The sequence below is a fragment of the Amia ocellicauda genome, chromosome 2, assembly GCF_036373705.1.
Source record: "Amia ocellicauda isolate fAmiCal2 chromosome 2, fAmiCal2.hap1, whole genome shotgun sequence".
NCBI lineage: Eukaryota > Metazoa > Chordata > Actinopteri > Amiiformes > Amiidae > Amia > Amia ocellicauda.
Window position 1 is genome coordinate 23326670 of NC_089851.1, and position 22298 is coordinate 23348967.

Consider the following 22298-nt stretch of genomic DNA (forward strand, 5'->3'; position numbering starts at 1 on the left):
AATCTTTAGCAGGTTCAGTCTAAAAATGCACGTTTCAGCAAGACAATGATTTAAAGTACAAGGCCAAAGCTACAATTGAGTGGCTAAAGAATAAGAGAGTGAATGTATTTGAATGGCCCAATCAAAACCCTACTATAGAGAATCTGCGGAAAGATTTGAAAACTGCTGTCCATAAACAATCCCCAAGCAACTAGAAAGAGCTTGCCAAGAAGAATGGCCAAAAATGGCCAAAAATGGCACCAAGCCAGTGTGCAAAGTTAGTAGAGACTTAAAAAAGAAGAAATGTGGCTGTTATTGCTGTCAAAGGTGCTTCCAACAAATATTGAGTTGAGGGGTCTGAATAATTATGCAGTCGATTAGCAACAGTGTTAAATAATGTTTTCCTAGTCACCTGACCTTAACCCCTGAACCTGAACTGGGGTGATATTCTGATCAGCAGCATTTGCAGTAAAAATCCTTGCCAAAGGATATCATGTGTTTTATTTTCCTTTGAGAAAATTACAATTGTAAAAATACAAATATATATCAATGGCTTGTCCTGATTTGTCTTTTCTTATTTTTATTTCAGTTTGAATTCAAGGAGTCCCCCTTCATTCAGTTTGTATATTTGTGTATATTAGGTCATATACACCGATCAGCCATAACATTATGACCTCTGAAGTGAATAGGTGAGGTGAAGTGAATAACACTGATAATCTCGTTATCATGGCACCTGTCAGTGGGTGGGATATATTAGGCAGCAAGTGAACATTTTGTCCTCAAAGTTGATGTGTTAGAAGCAGGAGAAATGGGCAAGCGTAAGGATCTGAGCGACTTTGACAAGGGCCAAATTTTGATGGCTAGACGACTGGGTCAGAGCATCTCCAAAACTGCAGCTCTTGTGTGGTGTTCCCGGTCTGCAGTGGTCAGTACCTATCAAAAGTGGTCCAAGGAAGGAAAAGCAGTGAACCAGCGACAGGGTCATGGGCGGCCAAGGCTCATTGACGCACGTGGGGAGCGAAGGCTGGCCCGTGTGGTCCGATCCAACAGACGAGCTACTGTAGCTCAAATTGCTGAAAAAGTGAATGCTGGTTCTCATAGAAAGGTGTCAGAACACACAGTGCATCGCAGTTTGTTGCATATGGGGCTGCGTAGCCGCAGACCAGTCAGGGTGCCCATGCTGACCCCTGTCCACTGCCGAAAGCACCTACAATGGGCACGTGAGCCTCAGAACTGGACCATGGAGCAATGGAAGAAGGTGGCCTGGTCTGATGAATCATGAGTTCAAGGTGTTGACTTGGCCTCCAAATTCCCCAGATCTCAATCCAATTGAGCATCTGTGGGATGTGCTGGACAAACAAGTCCGATCCATGGAGGCCCCACCTCGCAACTTACAGGACTTAAAGGATCTGCTACTAACGTCTTGGTGCCAGATACCACAGCACACCTTCAGAGGTCTAGTGGAGTCCATGCCTCGACGGGTCAGGGCTGTTTTGGCAGCAAAAGGGGGACCTACACAATATTAGGCAGGTGGTCATAATGTTATGGCTGATCGGTATATAGTATGAGGTAATTACAAAGGCAGAGAAATAGTTCAATTTTATCATTCAATAATTTTTTCATATCAGGCTTGTCACGTTAGCTTTGTTCTTCCGAGTACCATGAGCAGCCATTGTAAAAGCCTTTTGTTATTTCACACACTTTGATTTGGATAACAGCATTTGAAGCTATTTAAAATTTCAGTATTACCAAAAAGGTCAAATATTTAAATGTGTGAAGGTAGATTTTTTTGATGCAATTCTTTCTGCTTTGCTTCTGTTCTGTCAGGTTTTCACTGTGTATAATTCCTTAGCATCTCTTTGATTCACCTTAAATCTTCACTCTATAAATACCCACAAATCTTTGGTCCTGTAAGCCAATTTTCCCTGTTCTGATATAAAGCATGTTTTGAATGTTGAATGTTAATATTTCTACCAGGGTTGGGGTCAATTCAATTTAAATTGAAATTCATGGGCTAATTCCAACTCAAATATTTTACTTTTTTGAATTGATCAATTCCTATTTGAATTCTTAATGATCCTTGTAATTCAAATTCTTCTTCTAATTGGAATTGAATTGGAATTGTGAATGTTTCAGTCTTTGGAATTGGAATTGAATTGGATTTTAGACATTTTAAGCTGGAATTGAATTTGTAATTGTCAATTTCTCATACTTCAGAATTTGAATTGGAAATGCTTTTCATGTGCCTTGTTTTAATCATTTTACCATTTTACCCTTTAAATCCATTATGAATCCTCTATAATGATGTAGTATCTGTTCTTAAACTATTTTATTTTGTAATAATTGTGTTTTCATCAGATTTGTCAATGATTTAGACAATACAATGTTTACAAGACAATGTTTTATTATTAAAATTACAGGCAAATGCTTCTCAGCAGCTTCTCAGGTAAATTTTTCCTGGCCTCCTAGCATCTGAGGAATTTCTATCATCTGAATCTCAGCCAATGAGCTCCTCATCCACCTAATAGACACTCATACAAGACAGTGTCCTAGTCCTGCCCTGTTGTTGGGAAGGATATTTCACAAGAACCATCTCAATTACTTGCAATTCCCCACTGTTCTAAAACTTACTATATAAGGACCTACCCCGCTCTCCTTGTTTGTTGGGTAGCAGGATTGTGGTGGTTTTGACTGTGTTAACGTATCATGTTTTTAAGGATTGCTTGTGTTTTTGACTTGGACTGTTACTGAGAACCGAGATTTTGTGATTGAACCTGGACTGGCTGAGGACCCACTGCCTACCGATTTGGACAAACACTTTCACAGTGTCAGAGAAGCCTCTGGTGTTTGATCACTTTGAAAACTGAAGTGATGGTAACAAAGAAGGAAATCGTTAAGGATTAAGGAATTGGGAGAAATATCGAATTGGAATTGAGCTAGCAGAATTGAACCGAATTTGGAATTTAGATTAATTGAATTGACAAGGAATTTAAGAAAGTGTTTTGGATAATGAAATTATTTGATGGAATTTAAAGGGATAAAGAATTTAATTGGAATGAATTAGTGGAATTGACCCCAACCCTGGTACCTACCATCAAAAGTAACAATTTATCTGTTTTGTTCAGTTTGCCAGATATTTACATGACTGTTTTAAAAGACAAATCTGAACATGGCAGAATGCTACAATAAGTTCTCTAGATATTCAAAGAATTATTTGGATTTCTGCAATTGGAAGCTAAAATGCCTCATATGAGATCATCTGCTTTCATTTTTAGACATGCAGGGAAAGTAACAGATAGAATTTCATGAAATGAATTTTGTGAATGACTTGAACATTTACTGGGTATATATACTGACATAGCTTAGTTGGAGGTGCTCTCTTTGTTTATTTTCTCAGAGATAATTTTAAAATTATTGTATCAGATTGTCAACCTTCTTCAGATTTATTCTGAAGAAAGCACACAAAACCAGGGAATGAACCCAGATCTCAACTCCAAAAGCACCAGATGGGAAAGATTACTTGATAATACTGGGGAACACAATTACTGTGCTGAATGTGTGTGTAACAGTAATTGTAGTTACTGATATCTTTCCTAATTAAATACAACTGTAAATGTTAATTACAAACAATGGGCTTCAAGGTATAAATTACAAGTCTTCCAAAACTTTAGAAATGTCTTGTTTTTGTATCTGGTTTAATATTCTTTAAGTTACTTGGCATTTTAATCCCCATACATCTGTTAGTTTGGCACTAACAGAAACCTGGCTAATTCTAAGGCACAGTGCTTCATTTATATTCCCTTTGAAGCTTATTGTAAGGCTAAGTGGTGGTTTCACAAGGTCTGCTGATCAGAAGACTGGCTGCTGTGGCATGACATCACAATATGTGATTCATATTTCTTAAATGACACACATTTCTCTCAGAAACATGCTTTTGCACTGATGTCCCAGTCAGTTCAGACTGTTACAGATTTCAGAGCACATGTAAGAGCGAGTACTATGAAATCCCAAGCATATGCAGTGTTTTTTTAAACACTATTCAATAAGGGATACTATGCTTTATAAGTGTACAAGGTTTCAACGTGTGGATTTTTAGTCCCTCAGGATGGTATTGATGCAGTAATTTGTCTGCTGAGACTTTGTTGAGCAACGTATCAGTCTCTCAATATGGGCTTTGATTCAGACTTCAAAAGCCCAGAGTTGCTGCAAAGAGGAAACTGAGTCTGGAGTCTCAGGTGAAGGCAGTCGGTTGAATTCCATAAAGAAATCGCTGCATCTCGCTATTCTTAACCAAGGGCATAGTGGCTAACCATAGGGCTCTGTGAACAGCACACACCTCCTTTCACAGTTAGACTTGAATTATTTCAAGACCACAGCAACTCTGAGCTATAATTTCCAAGTAACTGTTTATTGCAGAATTAGTTTTTAAATTGTCTCTGTGGCTGTAACAGCTGTTTTACTTTTGTTTTTCACTCTATATTTGTACTATTGCCTAATAACAGGCAGACTATTTAGTAAGAGTACATCACTCCCTGTCTCAGCTAGCAATTCACAATTCTAACTGCAAACTCCTTGTGCACTTTTCTTCTTAAACAATAATGACAATAAAACAGAAGCAATACTTAATAATTGATCAAAATTAGTGATTTGTAATAATTAATATCTAATTTAATTTAAATGTCACCATTATAATAATCATAGAACAGATCACAGATCTGTTACTGAGGCGTGACAGGTTTATATCTCTGAGATAATTCAATATGTAGCAATACCCTCTCCTACAGGTGCACACAAGCACATACCATATGCAACACAAATAAAGACAAGGCTGTTATTCATCACACTATCAGAACTTTTAGACTGTAAAGCAGTCTTCATAGTTTGTATATAGTTTGAATAGGGAGAAATTCACTCCTTCAATAGACAGGCCACCAGGAACATTCAGGGCCTGATTATTTTACAATAATACCAAAGTAGTTAATCCAATACTATCGAAGTACTCCATTGGTTGCTGAGCAACTACATTGGTGTCAACGAGGTACCCCAAACTTTATCACAGACTTCTTTGTCATTTGTTCTCTATATGACTTTGGATTAAACAGTTTTTCTAACTGTACTGAACCTTGCCTGCCCGGAGCAATACACAAAGCTGAAATTCACACATGGGTTACGCAATATTGCTACATCCGTAGTACAAATAGAGTATGCTTTGGCATCTAGACAGGGCAGTGCCCCGCATCAGTGTCATTTTCAAAGATTTGACACTCCAATGAGTTAAGTTACCAGACTAGGATAGCCTAGATTAGATTTTACTGCCACAAAGTCATCTCCTTCTTTCACCACCATATTATTAGAGTCATTATACAGAGGTTTGAAATGCAATCATTTAGTTGTCTTTTCTAAAGTCTGTTTCTCACTCATTGCATCGCAGTTACATTTGAAAGGCAGTAAAACATGAGGGTAACTTTTTTATGACCACATAAGGAAAGCATGTAAATCCCTTAAATGTAAGGTACAGTTCTACAGTAGTAAGCAAGTACAATGGTAGCAAAGAAGCAGATCAAATTTATTTTCGTCAGGAGAGAAATTGCTTCACAGAAAAGAAAGCATGAAGCATGAAACGTAAAGTGAATGACTCTTGCATTTATATGGCCAAGTTTAGTCACCCAGGAAGCTTGACAAAAACCTCACAACAGAACTAGCATGACAAACACTGATGTTCAGGTCTTCTGGGTGAGCGAAGAGTAAGGACTTGCCAGCTGTTCTCTGGAAGGAATATCTTCAACTGCTTGATGATCGGGGGTACTGGGAAAAGAGAGATGTGCTTTATATAAAGTGATCAGAAAACATAAGGTCTTAAGCCAAGTCTTAAGCTTTATTCTGATTCTCAGGCTGGATTAGTTCCATGTTTGGAGCATAAACATGTATTTCCATCTCCTTACACATTGATTTGTTCCTCTCTTTACTTATCACTGCCATATTGCTTGTTAATGCTAACTTAGTAGTAGTAGTAGCAGTAGTAATGGTAGTGTTAGTGTTAGCAATTCTGGTAGTTTTAGAAATGAAAGAACTAGCATTAGTAGTAGAACTTATTAAAGTGCTGCTAGTGGTTAAAAAGGTGGTTTAAAAAACATGATGCATGAGATTCAGAGCCTCTGAATCTTAAACTTCCTTCAAGATTTTAAATTGACCTTGCCTAAAGAACCTGGTGCTTTCTGTATATCCCCCTCTTTGAGCACATAACCAATTAGAGCGTACCAAAGTAGTCACTGATTATGATAAATAAAGTACAGAAATGCTGCCTATCTAGTTAATAGTTACAATTTGTTTCACATTCCCTCTTTCCAGATAACATTCTCCTGTAATGAAGTGTCCTTGCTTCCATATTCTAATTGAGGGCGATGACAGGGTTCAATTACTGAAATGAAGAGGCACCATCTGATGGCAGTTTTATCTAATTCCTTCCCAGTGAGGAAGCATCAGACGCTGTGTTCACAGACTCACATCTTGTCCAATTACCGCTGTTGGTGGAAATGCATATTTTGGTCCATTGTTTTATTGTACATCTGAAACACTGGGCCTATGAATCACTAGTTGTATTTCAGTGTTTATGTAAAAATAATATGTAGGGGATGGCGTGGTTTCACACCCTTATCTAAATATTAGTTATGTGCAAATCTTCAATCAGATCTTTCTCCGTTGTACCACACTATAGTGCCTGGCCTGAAACATGTTTCTCCTTTAAAAAATTAAGTGTTATTTTTTTACCCCCCAAGGTGTTGACAGTGTTGACAGTATTTTGCAGACAATATTGAAGGGAACTAATCACTACCACTGTTACAGTACACACTCTTCGATTTCTTGTCTAACTGACATGATGTAATAAAGTGAAGAAAGTGCAGCATGGTCCATTTAGTTCCCTTTAAAATGCCTTTTCTTCTTTCCATTCTAAAAGCACTGTACTTAGACATATTGTACACAAGCCACATTTGAAAGCAAAACCCTTAGTTTATTCTACAGAGCATTAATCCATTTGATATGTAGGAAACACAACTGAAATAAAGGCCCACATTAAGCCATGCCTCTCCCAATGAAAGGGTCAGTTCAGTGATTACAACTGGGACTAGACTCTGGGATGTCCTCGTTCATAGACCTGTCTCACCACTGTCTCCTCTCTGACCCTACAGACGAAGAATGTGACCGTGGATGGGAAGTACGGCCCCTGGCTGCCATGGAGGCCCTGCAGTCACAGCGACGCAGGCAGCGTGGGCTCGTGTCTGTGCAGGAGCAGGTCCTGTGACAGCCCCAGCGCGCAGTGTGGGGGCCGGCAGTGCGAAGGCCATAGCGTGGAAGTGACCAACTGCTCCAGGTATCTCAAATCATACTGTCAACAGAGAGTCCTGTTGCTGCCGTTGATATTGCCATTCACAAAACCGTAATGCTGTGATTTGATTTTATCTAAATTGATTAATTAGTAACTTAACTGGATGTAGTAGTAAAATGTGTGTTGTGTTCTCAGGAATGGGGCCTGGACTCTGTGGACTGCCTGGTCTCCCTGCAGCACCAGCTGTGGCATTGGCTTCCAGGTCCGCCAGCGCTCCTGCAGTAACCCAACCCCTCGCCACGGGGGCCGAGTGTGTGTGGGCCAGAACAGAGAGGAAAGGTACCTTCAAAACACTCCCTAATGCTGTCTGGAGGCCATTCATACGCTGCTTTGTACATGTCCTTCACAAATTCTGTGTTTCCAGGTTTCTAACACCCAATTAGGAGAAATACCATTGATGTGTAAGTGTCTTCATTTGGAAAAAGCACAGACACACACAATCCTCCGAGCTTGAAACTGTAATTAAAGAAAAATGATCTCGTTAATAAGGCGGCTATAATGACGTTTGAGGTACCTTAGCAACATGCAGCATCTTGGAGAATTTCAAAGGATTTTTTATTTTATTTTTGAAAGAATAAAGAAAACATACTCTACAGACTCCATATCCAGGTTTCTGGTTTTCTTTTACTGTAAAACAAGTACTTGTGTGGATTTGTTTAATGCTGATCAATACATTATTTTCCATGTTAAGGGTAATCATTTGTAATTAGTTAATATTGTGGCATTTTCTTGCTGGGAATCTATTAAAAAGTATTGCTGATGGAAATGGATTAGATTACAAAATACTACATCATAAAAATGCATAGCCTAACTACGGAATAATTACTGTCAGCTATTAGTACATCATTCCTTTCATTCATAATATTTATATATATTATGTGATGTGACTAGATATTGCCATTCACAAAACCAGAATGGCAGACGTTTTGCGGGTTCAAAACTGCAACTGATTCAGGACTGTCTTTAAACAACACTTGTATTTCAATTAAATCTCACCTTATATAATGCATTCTGTCTGATTAGGAAACACTCATCATCTGTAAAAGGTACAGTGCTTTGCAGAAGTAGAAAGTATTTAGACAAAAAAGTTCCAAATTGATGTCGTCTGACCACAACACCTTTTGCCACAGTTTTGCAGGATCACTCAGGTGTGGCTTTAACATGGCTTATTTTTAGTAATGGCTTCCTTCTTGCCACCCTGCCATATAGGCCAGTTTTGTGAATTGTTCTGGATTTTATTGAGTTTTTCTCCCATCTCAGTCATCAAACTCTGTAGCTCTTTCAAAGATATCGTTGGCCTCGCAGTGGCATCCCTCAGCAGTTTCCTCCTTGCCCAGCTTCTCATTTTGGAGGGGCGCTCTGATTTGGCAGTGTCTGGGGGTTAAAATGCACATTCCATTTCTTGATGATTGAGTAGACTGTGATCACAGGGATATTCAGAGACTTCAATCTTTGTTGTACCCTCCTGCTCTGTGCTTTTCAATTACTTCAACTGACTTGCTTGAGTCTTTGCTTGAATTTAATTACCTGACCAAGGAACCTCACAGAGACGGGTGTTTTCATTCTGAAATCATGAGAACCACTATTATTGCACACTGTGTATTGTGCATATGTTGAATACATATGCAAGCATGACTTTTCCATTCCATTAATCCAGTGGCTTGTTAAGGTCTTTTTGTGCACCTGAATAAATCATAGGTTTGCCTCAACAATGGATTTGAATACTTATACAATCATGACTTTTCCATTTTTATGCCATATTAATTCTTGTTTTTGCAAAATTGTTTTTGCTTTGGATATGTAGATTTGGTTGTGTTTATAATCCATATAAATTCCTGCTTCAATGTGTCATGATTGAAAGTTTTAAAGAAAAATGCGAGAGAGTGTGAATACTTTTGCTAGGCACTGTCTGTCAAATGTTTAATTTGTTGAGTTTGTTGAATACCATCTGGCAACAACTCCTTAAAAAGAAAAAAAATCAGTTCTCATTATAAGTAGCAGCATCGGAATACTTCTAATATGAATCATCTTCTATCAGAGATTGTTGCATCGTTTGTATCATTTTTGTGGCATGTGGCATGCTCGGCTAAGTGACTGAAGTTATACTGTATTAAATAAATCAAGGCCTCAGTAAAGGTTATTTAAAAAATGTTGCAGTCAATTCCTCTGTCAGTTCCAAATGATTGTTCCCTAAATAACCCCTCTCTATAGTAATGGCAAAGGTAACAGTAAATCTTGCAGACCTTTCAAAGACAATCTATTTCTTAGAATTATACCTAAAGTTAATGATACTGACTGCGTAGAAACTGTCAGCATTTACCCAGGTCCTCAATAGATCACTGGAATGCATTCAAGCTGCTGTGCCATCTCTAGAGCTAGGGAAATATGAGGCAAGGAGAGCATGCATGGATATTTTTACAAGTATATCCATTTCCAGCATCATTTCATGGTGTTTATCCCATCATCCACAATATGCTGCATGTCATTCAAAATAGAAAAGCGGTTAAAGCCTTAGGGGATTTCTAGATGAAGATTCAGAAGCCTGTTAGTTCAGTATTTTGAATGGTATAATGCTCTCCACATTAGTGAGGGAACAGATCGCCTGGTATGACCCACCGCACACTGCGAACAAATGGAATTTCATGGCAAATACATTTCAAGGCTGGTGCATGAAATGTTTAAGTTTCTGTATTAGTTGGCGCTCATATAATTTCACCAACTTTGTCATTGCTTTATCTTACGGATACTCTGGGATTTGGGTACAGTGGGGTATGTGTACATTTTTCATAGTTCAGATCAGCATTCGTTTTGTCATGACATGGCATGCATCTGTTTTATGTAATACTGATATTTATATGTTTTCATCACTATCCCAATGGGGTTGAATGTTTCATTATATAAAGACAAACACAATGTTTTGGCTAAAGGAATAAAGAAAAGGTCACTCTGAAGCAGAGGTGCAATCAATCAAGCCTCAATCAAATGTGTGGGCCTGCAGATCCTCTGAAGCACATTCACAATCTGTCTATGTGTCTATCAATCTTACATATACATATCTTGTATATGTAAATGCTTATTTATTGGTGGAAGCCATCAGAATCTAGAAAACAAATGATGTAACATTTTTTGGACAAACAAGCTACCTTGCTCTCAAGTATTTCCTTGGTCTCTTGGGTTTATTTTTGCCTGGATTAATGATTGTTCCCTCTGTTATTGCAATAGTGCAATGGCCCCTAAAAGTTTTTTAATTAGTCAGGACCCAAATGGTGTGCTCTGTGCAATTAAGCTTTACAAGATTATTTGAATTTTTTTGAATCTCCTATGACTTCTCATCTCTCCAGGTTTTTTAGTCACTCCAACAGCAGAATAGTTCCCAGTGATCCTAAAGCCTTTTGATCAAGTGTTTGGAGGAGAAAGGCCAATTTCATAAATACATTTTACTGGCTCTGTCTCCTCGTGTCACCAAGAGATACCAGGGGTTTCCATGGAAACATATTCACAGACCCTAGACAGAATAGCGGTTTTGGATTCATTGTTTAAAAGGGCTCTCATAAGGCACAGACTCATCCTCAACTGCAGAACTGGTAATAACAGTATCTAGGGCAGTTGTGTTGCTAGCATTGTATTGTAATATAAAGCAGTGGAAAGGGTTAATGGGATGGGTTTCAAAGCTTTTCAGATGGTTGGCAGGCTCCCAGACTAAGCAGGGTCTCTTAGTTCACCTGGCCATGGAACATAGCTGTGAAAACATACCTGATGTTTTTATAGTTTTCCTGTACTTATTAAATGTAAAGTCGTGGATTGTGTTAGGGGATAATTTATGCCTAGTCAGCTTCTGGAAAGGGCCTGGGAGATGTAAAGCGAAGAACCTAATTGTTTTTTTTAATTTCTTTTTACCTTGATTTAGTGTTAGGCTACAGTCTGGCCTGGTTTCAGATGTCCTTAATTCCGGGAATGAGGTTCGGTTTTGTTTGCTGTAGGTGGAGAACTTATTTTTAAAGTCTGCAGCTTAAATACACAAAGTCACACTCTTCTGATTTCATTATTCCCTCCGAATAAAGGCCTTCTGTGCCCTCCGGTCTGGGGCCAGATGGCTGTGATTAGACCTGTAGGAAGACACTTTGTGTGCAGCTCTCTGGCGGTTCGACAAAGGTGGATTTCTGGCAGAGAGAGTAAGTGTGTAAGATGCAGAGCCCGAATCCCAGCCTCAATGAGGGTCTTCCAGAGTGCAGACAGCGTCACCTGGATAATAGACATCCCTGGGGCTAATTTCACACTCCATTGTGGTATTAATTGGTGCAAATGGGTCCAATAAAATACAGAACGTGTATGTGTGGATCTAATTTGTGCTGTAGTGCAGTGTGAGCATATGGCTTATCAATATACTTGGTCTTTCTATGCCAGCTCAACCACCTGTCTAAAACCTTTTTGGGTATAATGGCCTTAAAATCAGCATTTTATTCCATGTTGTTGTGGAATTATGGCTTCAGAGAAACTAAGAGTGTAGTCTATTTTTCACAAATAATCCTGTATTTTATTATTATAATTATTATTATTATTATTGGGTGGCACACATATTGCCACTAGAGACAGCTAATAAGCTGAAATTGGTATCATGGCCAATTTTAACTCAAGCTAAAAAAATCTGAAAAGGTCTGTATTTTTTTACTTTAAAACATTCATTTTCTTAATGCAGTAGATGTTTTTGAGATATACCTGTTCTTCAAAACCTCTCAACTCATGGGCTTGATGTTTTGTTTCATAATTGTACCGCCATTTTGAGTGGGATGTGCATTTATTTGATAGGATCATTCTAGATATTCATAGATTTGTTTTTCCTTCAAATCACTACATGAGCTTATATAGAATTGCCTGGCTGTTATAACAATTGGAATTGAGGAATGAGAAAAAGGAATTTGCAAAAAAGATTTAGAAAACTACCCCTTTGTTCTATTTAAAGATACCAAATTACAGTAATTTAAATATTTAAAGGAATTACTTTCTCCCCCAAAATGGTTACAGCAATCAACATAGAAGGGCATATCAAAAAGCTGTAGGTAACAAAGACCTATATTTGCTCAGTGGAGTAATATTCTTTGCTGGTGTGTTAAAAATTATTTTTCCACAATGCCTGTTGCTTTATGACTTATTCAGAGGGAATATACCAACTTGATTAAACAGCTGATGTGATTTCAGAAATCATAAGAGCTGAGCAGAGTTCACATATATTTCCTTTAGTGAATTTTAACCCTGACTGAGTTACAAAAATGGGCCTTCATTCTCACACAAGTGGACTGAAAGACAAAGCCTTTTCTTTTCCTTGTGCTTATTTAAACACATTGTAGTCGTGGTTCTTTCTGAAATCTCTAGTCTGCATTTTCAATAATGTCTTTACTGTAATGCTTCATCATTTTTGTTCATTCTTGTTCTGTCAGGGTAAACTCGTCCACACAATCCTGACACAGCCATTGTAGAAATACAAATAAAAACATTTGGATGATAAATTGTTGTAGATCCACAGTACATCTTACCCAAAGGAAAATACTCTAGTAAATCAGCTATCAAGAGGTATTAAAACTGCCTGTGTTGTCAGATGACTTTGTTATAGTTTATTGTTCCAGGAGAGAATATAAAAATATGTGCAGAAGGGTTACTCCCTTTCATTGGGATAATCTCACATAAATGGATCTAGTAAATCTCAATTGAATGTTTTTATTTTATCATCCAAAAAAATTATATATATATATATATATATATATATATATATATATATATATATATATATACAAATGTTTAGATTTTACTATACATTACACTAGGATGTAATATGTGGTGTGTTTATGTATATATATGCATGTATCGTATATCACAGCTACCATCATAAACATTTATGACAATGTAGAAGCACTTTTATTAGGTCACAGAATGATGAAATGATGATGGCATGCATTTGAAATACAATTAATATACTGTGCATTAAAATATATAGTGCAGTGTTTTTAAGTGATAATTCATAGGAGTAGATCAACTCCAGAAAATAATTAAGTACATACCAGGCAGTTCAGAAATTACATAATAGGAATATGAATAACTTATTGTTAAAAGGCAATGATTGTTAGTGTATTTAAGGTCTTCAAAAAAAAAAGAAGAAACTATTGTTCTCAAGAAAATCTTGTTCTTTGGTATCTTTGTTCTTTTGAAGATTTTGTGGTTTCAAGTGTCAAAACTTAGCTACAAAATTTGATTAACTCTTCCACTGATGTGCTGTTTCCCATTTGAATCTTTGACTGGCAATGTGCACTTCAAATTTTGATTTAAACTCCATAGTAAGAAAGGCTGAGTAAGTGTCAATCCATGGAGCTTTTATACAGCTCTGGAAACAATTAAGAGACCACTGCAATTTTTTCTTAAATCAGCATCTCTACATGTATGGCAGCCATTCCATTCCAGTCATATTTTTATTTGGAATTTGGGAGAAATGTAGTCAGTAGTTTATATAATAAAACAAAAATGTTAATTTTACCCAAACACATACCTATAAAAAGTAAAACCTGGTAAAACCAGAGAAACTGGTAATTTTGCAGTGGTCTCTTTTCATTCAATTTTTTCCAGAGTTGTATGTCTTCTCCCATTGAGCCTAACCAGTAGACACTGCAGACAGTTGAAACCAACGATAGTGAGGTCTTAGGGAAGCATTTCTATTGCAGATATTGAAATGTCTTGAATATAAAGAAGCTCCTTATTGAGAAATAATGTGTCTCCGTTTCATAAAAAAAGACAAAGCTTAAGTTGGATTCTCATCAGAGAGTTGTGCATGTTAACGATGTTGTTGTTGCCTTGGGTTATAATGGAAATTCTAAGAACTGCTGACTATTGCCATTTCAATGATGATCTATAATTTATGTCACATATTTCACGCTAGAGCATTTCCCTGTGTTGTCAATACGGGTGGCTGCATTTTTATCCTGGTTACTACTGAATAGGACATTAAAACCATAGTTAGATTTGTTAGGTTTCTGGGAACCGTTGTGAAGATTCAGGCTACTGTATAAAGCCATCAATTGATATCCGATATCCTGTCGTCATGAAGGACAAAAACAAAATGCCCCGGCTGGCATCTGTGTAATCAATCTCACAGGAAACAGCTGGGAGCTGGTCACGGTTTCTTACGCTGCGCTTTTCATCTCTCCCTCGTAGATACTGCAACGAGCACTTGCCCTGCCCGCCACACGTGTACTGGTCCAGCTGGGGCTCGTGGGAGCGCTGCACTGCTCCATGCGGGGGGGGCCTGCAGACCCGGCGGAGGAGCTGTGAGAACGGGAACGACTGCGCCGGCTGCAGCCTGGTATGCCACCCTTCACTCTGCATTAGCCACAACTGCCCCCTGTGGAAATATACAGTAGTACCGCAGGCAAACACCAGTCCCATCCTGATCTGAGCGGGCGATTAATTTAGCGGATCTGAATACTGTCTTACCACATTGAACACCGGCCACACATGGAGAGAAGTATTCATATTAAGAACAGTTTCATTTTAGACTTTTTGTTCTGTAATGTAAGGACAGGCTGCCTATACATCACTTAAGTAATTATCGATGGATTTGAATAACTGTAATCATGTGTTGAATTAAACAAATTAACTAAGGCTGTTTGTGCTGGACAGAAACCTGAAAATGTGTAGACCATAAATATAATCAGCCTGTTTGTTTTCGTTCTTTCCCCTAACAACGATTTACTGCCACACAAATACTTGGCAGCTTTTATTTATTGAATTTGGTGTTCAAATAGTTATTAATACAGATGGAAACTGAATAACACCCCTCCTGTGGTATGGATGAAATGCTTAAGAATAAAGGGAGTGAGAGAACAGCAGACCTCCTGGTATTAAGTGGGGTTCAACAGAGATGTGCAGCTTGTTATTCTAATGCTATTTTTGAACACACACTCATCCACTTTCCATAAAATGCACATGACATGAGTATGATATCTTTCATGTCCCCTAACTGACAGCAGATGGGGATATTTTTGAAAAGGGTGTTACGTGGGCGCTTGCGCAGTGCTGGGGATCTATTTGTTTAATCAAATACGTCTTTGGAGGTTAAGATACAAACTTAATCTGAATAAAGTTAGTAATCCACAGAGAATCAAGACTGGCAGGAAGGCAGCAGGACCAAGAGTGCTTTAATAGACTGATATTTGCTCTGGTCATGTATGTTGCTGTACTCTAGATAAGTTATACATCTGAGTATTACATGCATTCCAAGATGCCCATAGAGCCCCAACAACATTTGGAGAATGCAAGTAATGACAGTCTCTGTGCAACTTTTAAGTAGGGTTCAAAGCTGGTTTACTTCTCCCACAGGATGGCTCCTTCTATTTTTAACAGCCCTTACATATATACATACACACACACAAAGTTGTGGCGCAATACATTGGTGTGGGGGATTTTTGAAATTTCAACTTACATTTTACAATATAGTGCTTAGCAGACATCGTTAATACAAGGAAAGCTTCAAGAAAGATTTCATTAGCAAGAGTAAAGCTTTCAATATTAGGCTTACTTCCCTAACACATCAACAGCATTTCTCTTTTTTAATCCCAAATGAGTATATTTTAGTGCCTGTATTAGTCATTGACATTCTTCTGTCTAGTGCTTTTCTCAATGGCACTAGCATGAGGCTTTCAAACACGCAAAGTCTGCCTGGAAATGCACCGTCAGTTTTGTATGAAATATTTAGTTTGATTATGTATTGTTAATTAAGCAGCGATTTGCCACAAAGTCACAAAAGAAAGGTCATTCAGCCTGAATTTAAACGATCTCAAGAGTGAATCATTAGTTTGTGATTATCATTAGCCAAGTGGGCTGGATGAAGTCTATCTCAATATTTATGTTCCTTTCTCAATATTTACATTCTTCCATGTGATTAATTTTGCTTTAAAAGACCCCTAATTATTGTAAATAGAGGGGAAAAAAAACATCCATCCGCATAGTCAGAGTGTAATACTCTTTCTGACCTTTCTGATCCAGTCTGGATATTTGCCAGGTGACATAAGTAATACCATTGAAAGTTCCACATTACCAGTAATAATCTCCCAGACTGATTCCCATATAAAAGGCAGTTAGCTTCTTCAGGATTTGTAGCATCTGTTTTGCAAACATGATCTGTCATTCCTTTGGTAAGTTTTAGCATGTTTTTGGCCTTTTAAAATTAATCTTATTGTGGCCACATGGTGTTGTCCTCTAGATGTTTCTTAGAATCTAATTGACAATGCATTTCCCACTTCATTTTTGGCTAGAGATTAGCACAGCAGAGAGTTCACCAGGGAAGCAGGAGTTTTTTAATTTATAAATACCTCAGGCGTCATATGCTATTTACTCTGAATTTAGATTTTGACCTAGCATTGCTAATGACTTTCAATCATATCTATGGTAGATAAAAGATTCACTTCAAGTTTTCTGTATTTGTTTATAAAGTGGGGGAATGGATATTTTTTCCAGCACATGGTTTACAACTCTGTGAATACTAACTGAAGAGATGATTACAGTACATATGGCGGTGTTCTTTAGACCTCTTTTTCAAACATCAGAAGACTTAGCAGTTAGCTCGCATTTGTTTTGCTTTTCTTTTTTAAATCTAGGAAAACATGCCCTGGCTACACTAATGAGTACACAGCTGTACAGTGTGATTATATTTCTGTTTTTAATGTTCTCTGTCAAATTATATTTTGTGGCTAACAGCTTATCAGTATATGTTTGTACTGTTCTTAAAAAAGAACTGTTCTTAATACCACAGGAGCCCTTTGTGAGATATGAGTATCACCTCTAGCTGTGTTATGTGCCTGAAAGATATCTAGATATCCAAAAAAGAAAAATGTTCAACTGATAATGACACAGTCTATTTCAATGATTTAAACATTCAAGGCCTCATTGGTTACTACGTCTGTAATACAATGATGGAAGGTCTTGATATTGTGTTATTGAGCTGTGTGAGTTTAACTAAATTGAACTTTAACTGAATTATAAAATTGTAATCAGATCAGAAAGCCCAACCGTGACCACCCTATTAAGCATTCTGTTACAGGGGGGCTTTCAACACCTTTACAATACCTATAGGGGCAAATATTTATAATGTTTTACTTTCAATACAATTAAACAATATTTCAAATACAAATCTATGACTGCACAGATTTTTAAAAGTCAAGTGTTCCCTTAAATTCATAGTAGGCTGAAATCTGTAGGCAGACTATTTCTGCTGATATGACTGAACATTTAGTATTTCTGCGCTGCTCCACCAATGGATGACTTTAAAGTTGATGAGTTTTGAGTTTATTGAGCATTTGACATATAGGAGTCCCATAATTACCTTTGCAATTTTTTTAATGCTTATAATAACACCATGGGTACATGCGCAGTTCATTGCCAAAAGTCTTATCTTTGTAGAACACATGTGACAATTCCAACATTTCCTTTAGACCAGCACTGTCTAAGAAATGATTATATTTTGTCATCACCATGCATAAGATCTTATTTTTTTTTAAATCAATCATTGAAGCCTTGGCTATTTTAAATCTATATCCTCTTTGTCTAATGCCCCAAGTGCACCTTATAAAGGTTTCTTCGGCAAATATGCAACTTTCCTGTTGTGACCCACTTGTTTCTATATTCTATATAATCCTACACACATCATGTCAGCAATGGCAAAACATGCTAAGAATAGTGGTTACTTTTAATAAAATTATATTATTGTATCAGCAGGGAATTCCAGTTATATTTTCTGAAATGTATTTCTGGGTTGTGATCTTCAATAGTGCTTGTAGCCTAGCATTCTGGTTGCCGGAATTGTTGGATAGCATACAGTGAGGGAAAAAAGTATTTGATCCCCTGCTGATTTTGTACGTTTGCCCACTGACAAATAAATGATCAGTGTATAATTTTAATGGTAGGTGTATTTTAACAGTGAAAGACAGAATAACAACAAAAAAATCCAGAAAAATGCATTTCAAAAAAATTGATTTGCATGTTAATGAGGGAAATAAGTATTTGACCCCTTCGACTTAGTACTTGGTGGAAAAACCCTTGCTGGCAATCAAAGAGGTCAGATGTTTCTTGTAGTTGGCCACCAGGTTTGCACACATCTCAGGAGGGATTTTGTCCCACTCCTCTTTGCAGATCCTCTCCAAGTCATTAAGGTTTCGAGGCTGACGTTTGGTAACTCGAACCATCAGCTCCCTCCAAAGATTTTCTATGGGATTAAGGTCTGGAGACTGGCTAGGCCACTCCAGGACCTTAATGTGCTTCTTCTTGAGCCACTCCTTTGTTACCTTGGCTGTGTGTTTTGGGTCATTGTCATGCTGGAATACCCATCCACGACCCATTTTCAATGCCCTGGCTGAGGGAAGGAGGTTCTCACCCAAGATTTGACGATACATGGCCCCGTCCATCGTCCCTTTGATGCGGTGCAGTTGTCCTGTCCCCTCAGCAGAAAAACACCCCCAAAGCATAATGTTTCCACCTCCATGTTTGACGGTGGGGATGGTGTTCTTGGGGTCATTCCTCCTCCTCCAAACACGGCGAGTTGAGATGATGCCAAAGAGCTTGATTTTGGTCTCATCTGACCACAACACTTTCACCCAGTTCTCCTCTGAATCATTCAGATGTTGGCAAACTTCAGACCTGCAGGATTTCAGTCCTTCACGGCGTAGTGTGTTACCAATTGTTTTCTTGGTGACTATGGTCCCAGCTGCCTTGAGATCATTAACAAGATCCTCCCATGTAGTTCTGGGCTGATTCCTCACCGTTCTCATGATCATTGAAACTCCACGAGGTGAGATCTTGCATGGAGCCCCAGACCGAGGGAGACTGACAGTTATTTTGTGTTTCTTCCATTTGCGAATAATCGCACCAACTGTTGTCACCTTCTCACCAAGCTGCTTGGCGATGGTCTTGTAGCCCATTCCAGCCTTGTGTAGGTCTACAATCTTGTCCCTGACATCCTTGGACAGCTCTTTGGTCTTGGTCATGGTGGAGAGTTTGGAATCTGATTGATTGATTGCTTCTGTGGACAGGTGTCTTTTATACAGGTAACGAGCTGAGATTAGATGCTCTCCCTTTAAGAGAGCGCTCCTAATCTCAGTTCGTTACCTGTATAAAAGACACCTGGGAGCCAGAAATATTGCTGATTGATAGGGGATCAAATACTTATTTCCCTCATTAACATGCAAATCAATTTATAACTTTTTTGAAATGCGTTTTTCTGGATTTTTTTGTTGTTATTCTGTCTCTCACTGTTAAAATACACCTACCATTAAAATTATAGACTGATCATTTCTTTGTCAGTGGGCAAACGTACAAAATCAGCAGGGGATCAAATACTTTTTTCCCTCACTGTATGTTTATGTATCTAGTTGTGTTTGTGCTAACAATAATGCATACTCTAGAAAATAACTCTGTCTGGTCTGTTTGAATATTGAAGGAGATGAATGAATGTTGCCATTTATCCCACAATGGAAATTGCCACTCATTGGGCATGTCTGCATTGTTCATCAGTTGAGTTGGACATCGCTGTTAATTAGATTTTACAGAAAGAAAAAAAAAATGCTTTCCTTACTATTAATCAAGACAGATGCTTAAAAGATAAAGTACAAAAAGGTACTAAAAGATCTAACTTAGACCTAACACTAATGTTTCTGCTGATAATGGCTACATACGTGTACTACATACAGATCTTTGAGGACAGGGTGAAATCTATCTGAGGAAATCTCTGGAAATCATATGCTACATCAACAGACCTTATTTAGTTTGTCTGTGGTCATATGGTTTGAGTTCCTTAGAAATCCCTGTATAATTTAGGTGTCGCCTATCACAGCTCTGTCAGGGGTCTCTGATGAATTGGCACATTCTCCCAAATAGAGGCCCTAGTTATGACTTATTGGGTTTAGTGGATATGTAGTGCTTATTTAACTAAATAGGAGACAGATTATTTAACGCTAAATGTAAAAGAATAGTTGAAGAACCGCATAAGTTATTACTTGGCTCCTTCTCAAACCAGACAAATTAGATATACACATGAAGGTTTCAAACACCATGGGGATTTAATTGTAAACTTTGGAAAGACAAGTGATGAAAACATATCTATACAGAAATTCACCCAGATGGTTCTTTCACTACAGATTAATCTTTATGTTCCTGTTACTTTTACAAAATTAACCATTTCACTCCATTAGTAGTAAGACACAGAGAATATTAAAGGATAGTTCCCCAGAAAGGAATTGTACGGTTCTGTGTACATCAAAGAGATGCTTTGAGTGAAATCTGCATGTCATTACAACATTCAAACTTGTGCTTCAAAATCCAGACAATGTGCACAAGCACAAGGAGTGTGAGGGCATTAAACCTTTAAGGGTGCTTACTAATAACTACATTTAGAGATCCGTGTGCTGTAAAATCCTGGCAAAGCCTTCATTTTCGTATTGTTATAAATCCTGCAGTAAATGTTATGATGTTAAACAGACCCCTTTATTATTGACATATTATAAACCACAACCAGCTCCTGGTCAGATGGCAAATACTTGAGAACAATCGGTGGCTGTGCAGGCCAGGACCTGACCCTGTTTGTCCAAACCTCAGATATATATATATAATATGAGCCACCTTAAATCCATCGTAATCCCCCTAAATAACCCATAGAAAAATAAGCAACGATGGTGGGAATGTCGGTGAAATAGAGATGGTGGGCTACACCGAGACATGCATCATGTTTTTGCACATGTACAGTACATCTGGTTAGAGCAGGGTGGAAAAAACGGCGTGTGGAACTGAAACAGCTGGGCCACAGCTGCCTTGCAGTAATCTTTGATGGTTCACTGAGGTCCACACATACCATAGATTGCCACCAATTGATTAGTCTCAGTCCGCTCTCTTTTCCTGTCTAGTCACCCCGAATACCTTGGAAAGGTGAAATAGAAGGATTAATGCAGCTGGAGTTGAGTAGTGCTGTTAATTAAAATTAATAGCCCTTTTGTTTGGAAATATAGCAAGGAATGAGTGCTTAATTGTGTTGAATTTAGCTTTGCATATGGCATTTGTTACGTTTCATGAATTTTTGCAGTGCTGTCACTTTTCTTTTCCCATCCAGGAATCCGGGTTGTTTCAGTTTTGTAGTCTTCAATCCAGGCGTATTGAAGTGTTAAATCTCTAATGATCCTTGTTTTGTATTACAAATATAGTTCCATTAGCTTTTGTAGCACTTAAACTGTGACATACAGAAATGGAGATTGGAAAGCCTCTGGTGAATACTTATAACATTTAAGATTGATTATGTTTTCCTTAATGAACACAAACCTTCTTCAAGTCACTTAATTTAACTAGTCATTCACTAATGCATACCAAACTAGTTCAATCACAAACACAGCGGTGATCATTTCTGTGTGGGCCATGATTATGAATTTGTGTCACATCAGAGTCATTCAGAAGCAACTAAATCCTGATTTAATATTCACCTCCAACCTCCAGCCAAGAATGTAATGATTGCAAGTTTAGGTTGTGTCACAGATCGGCCTGAGATTAAGCAAACTCAAACTTGTTAGGCGTACTGTATATGAGAAGTTTAAAAACAGCCACTTAAGCAGAGCTTTCAAACTACAATGTCCACAAGGTTAGCAATCTACTGTTGGTTCAACGTATGTGTTTGACAGTAAATATGATGGTGATTTGCCATAGATCATACAAGTCACAATACGCAGAATCATTCAACACAAAATGCTGCATTGTCAGCAGTATGACAATGTGTCTAATTGAAATGGGTTTTCAATTTGTTTTCGCATTTGTGTTAAACAAGGCGTTGTCAAGGATAATTTGAAGCATGCTTGAAAACATCTAGGGATTGGGTTCCATGATTTTCAAATTTTAAATAGCCAGAAAAGGCAAGCATTGTCAC

At 37.9% G+C, this 22298-nt stretch overlaps 1 protein-coding gene across 2 annotated transcripts in view; it reads left to right on the top strand.

Annotated features, from left to right (window-relative positions):
• sema5a (sema domain, seven thrombospondin repeats (type 1 and type 1-like), transmembrane domain (TM) and short cytoplasmic domain, (semaphorin) 5A) overlaps window positions 1–22298 on the top strand; it is a 131686-nt gene that overhangs the window by 89900 nt on the left and 19488 nt on the right. For both annotated transcript variants that reach the window (XM_066721387.1, XM_066721396.1), the window contains exons 13-15: window positions 7167–7348; window positions 7499–7642; window positions 14561–14708. In XM_066721387.1, the coding sequence (XP_066577484.1) occupies window positions 7167–7348; window positions 7499–7642; window positions 14561–14708 (474 nt within the window). The remainder of the gene's footprint in view (window positions 1–7166; window positions 7349–7498; window positions 7643–14560; window positions 14709–22298) is intronic.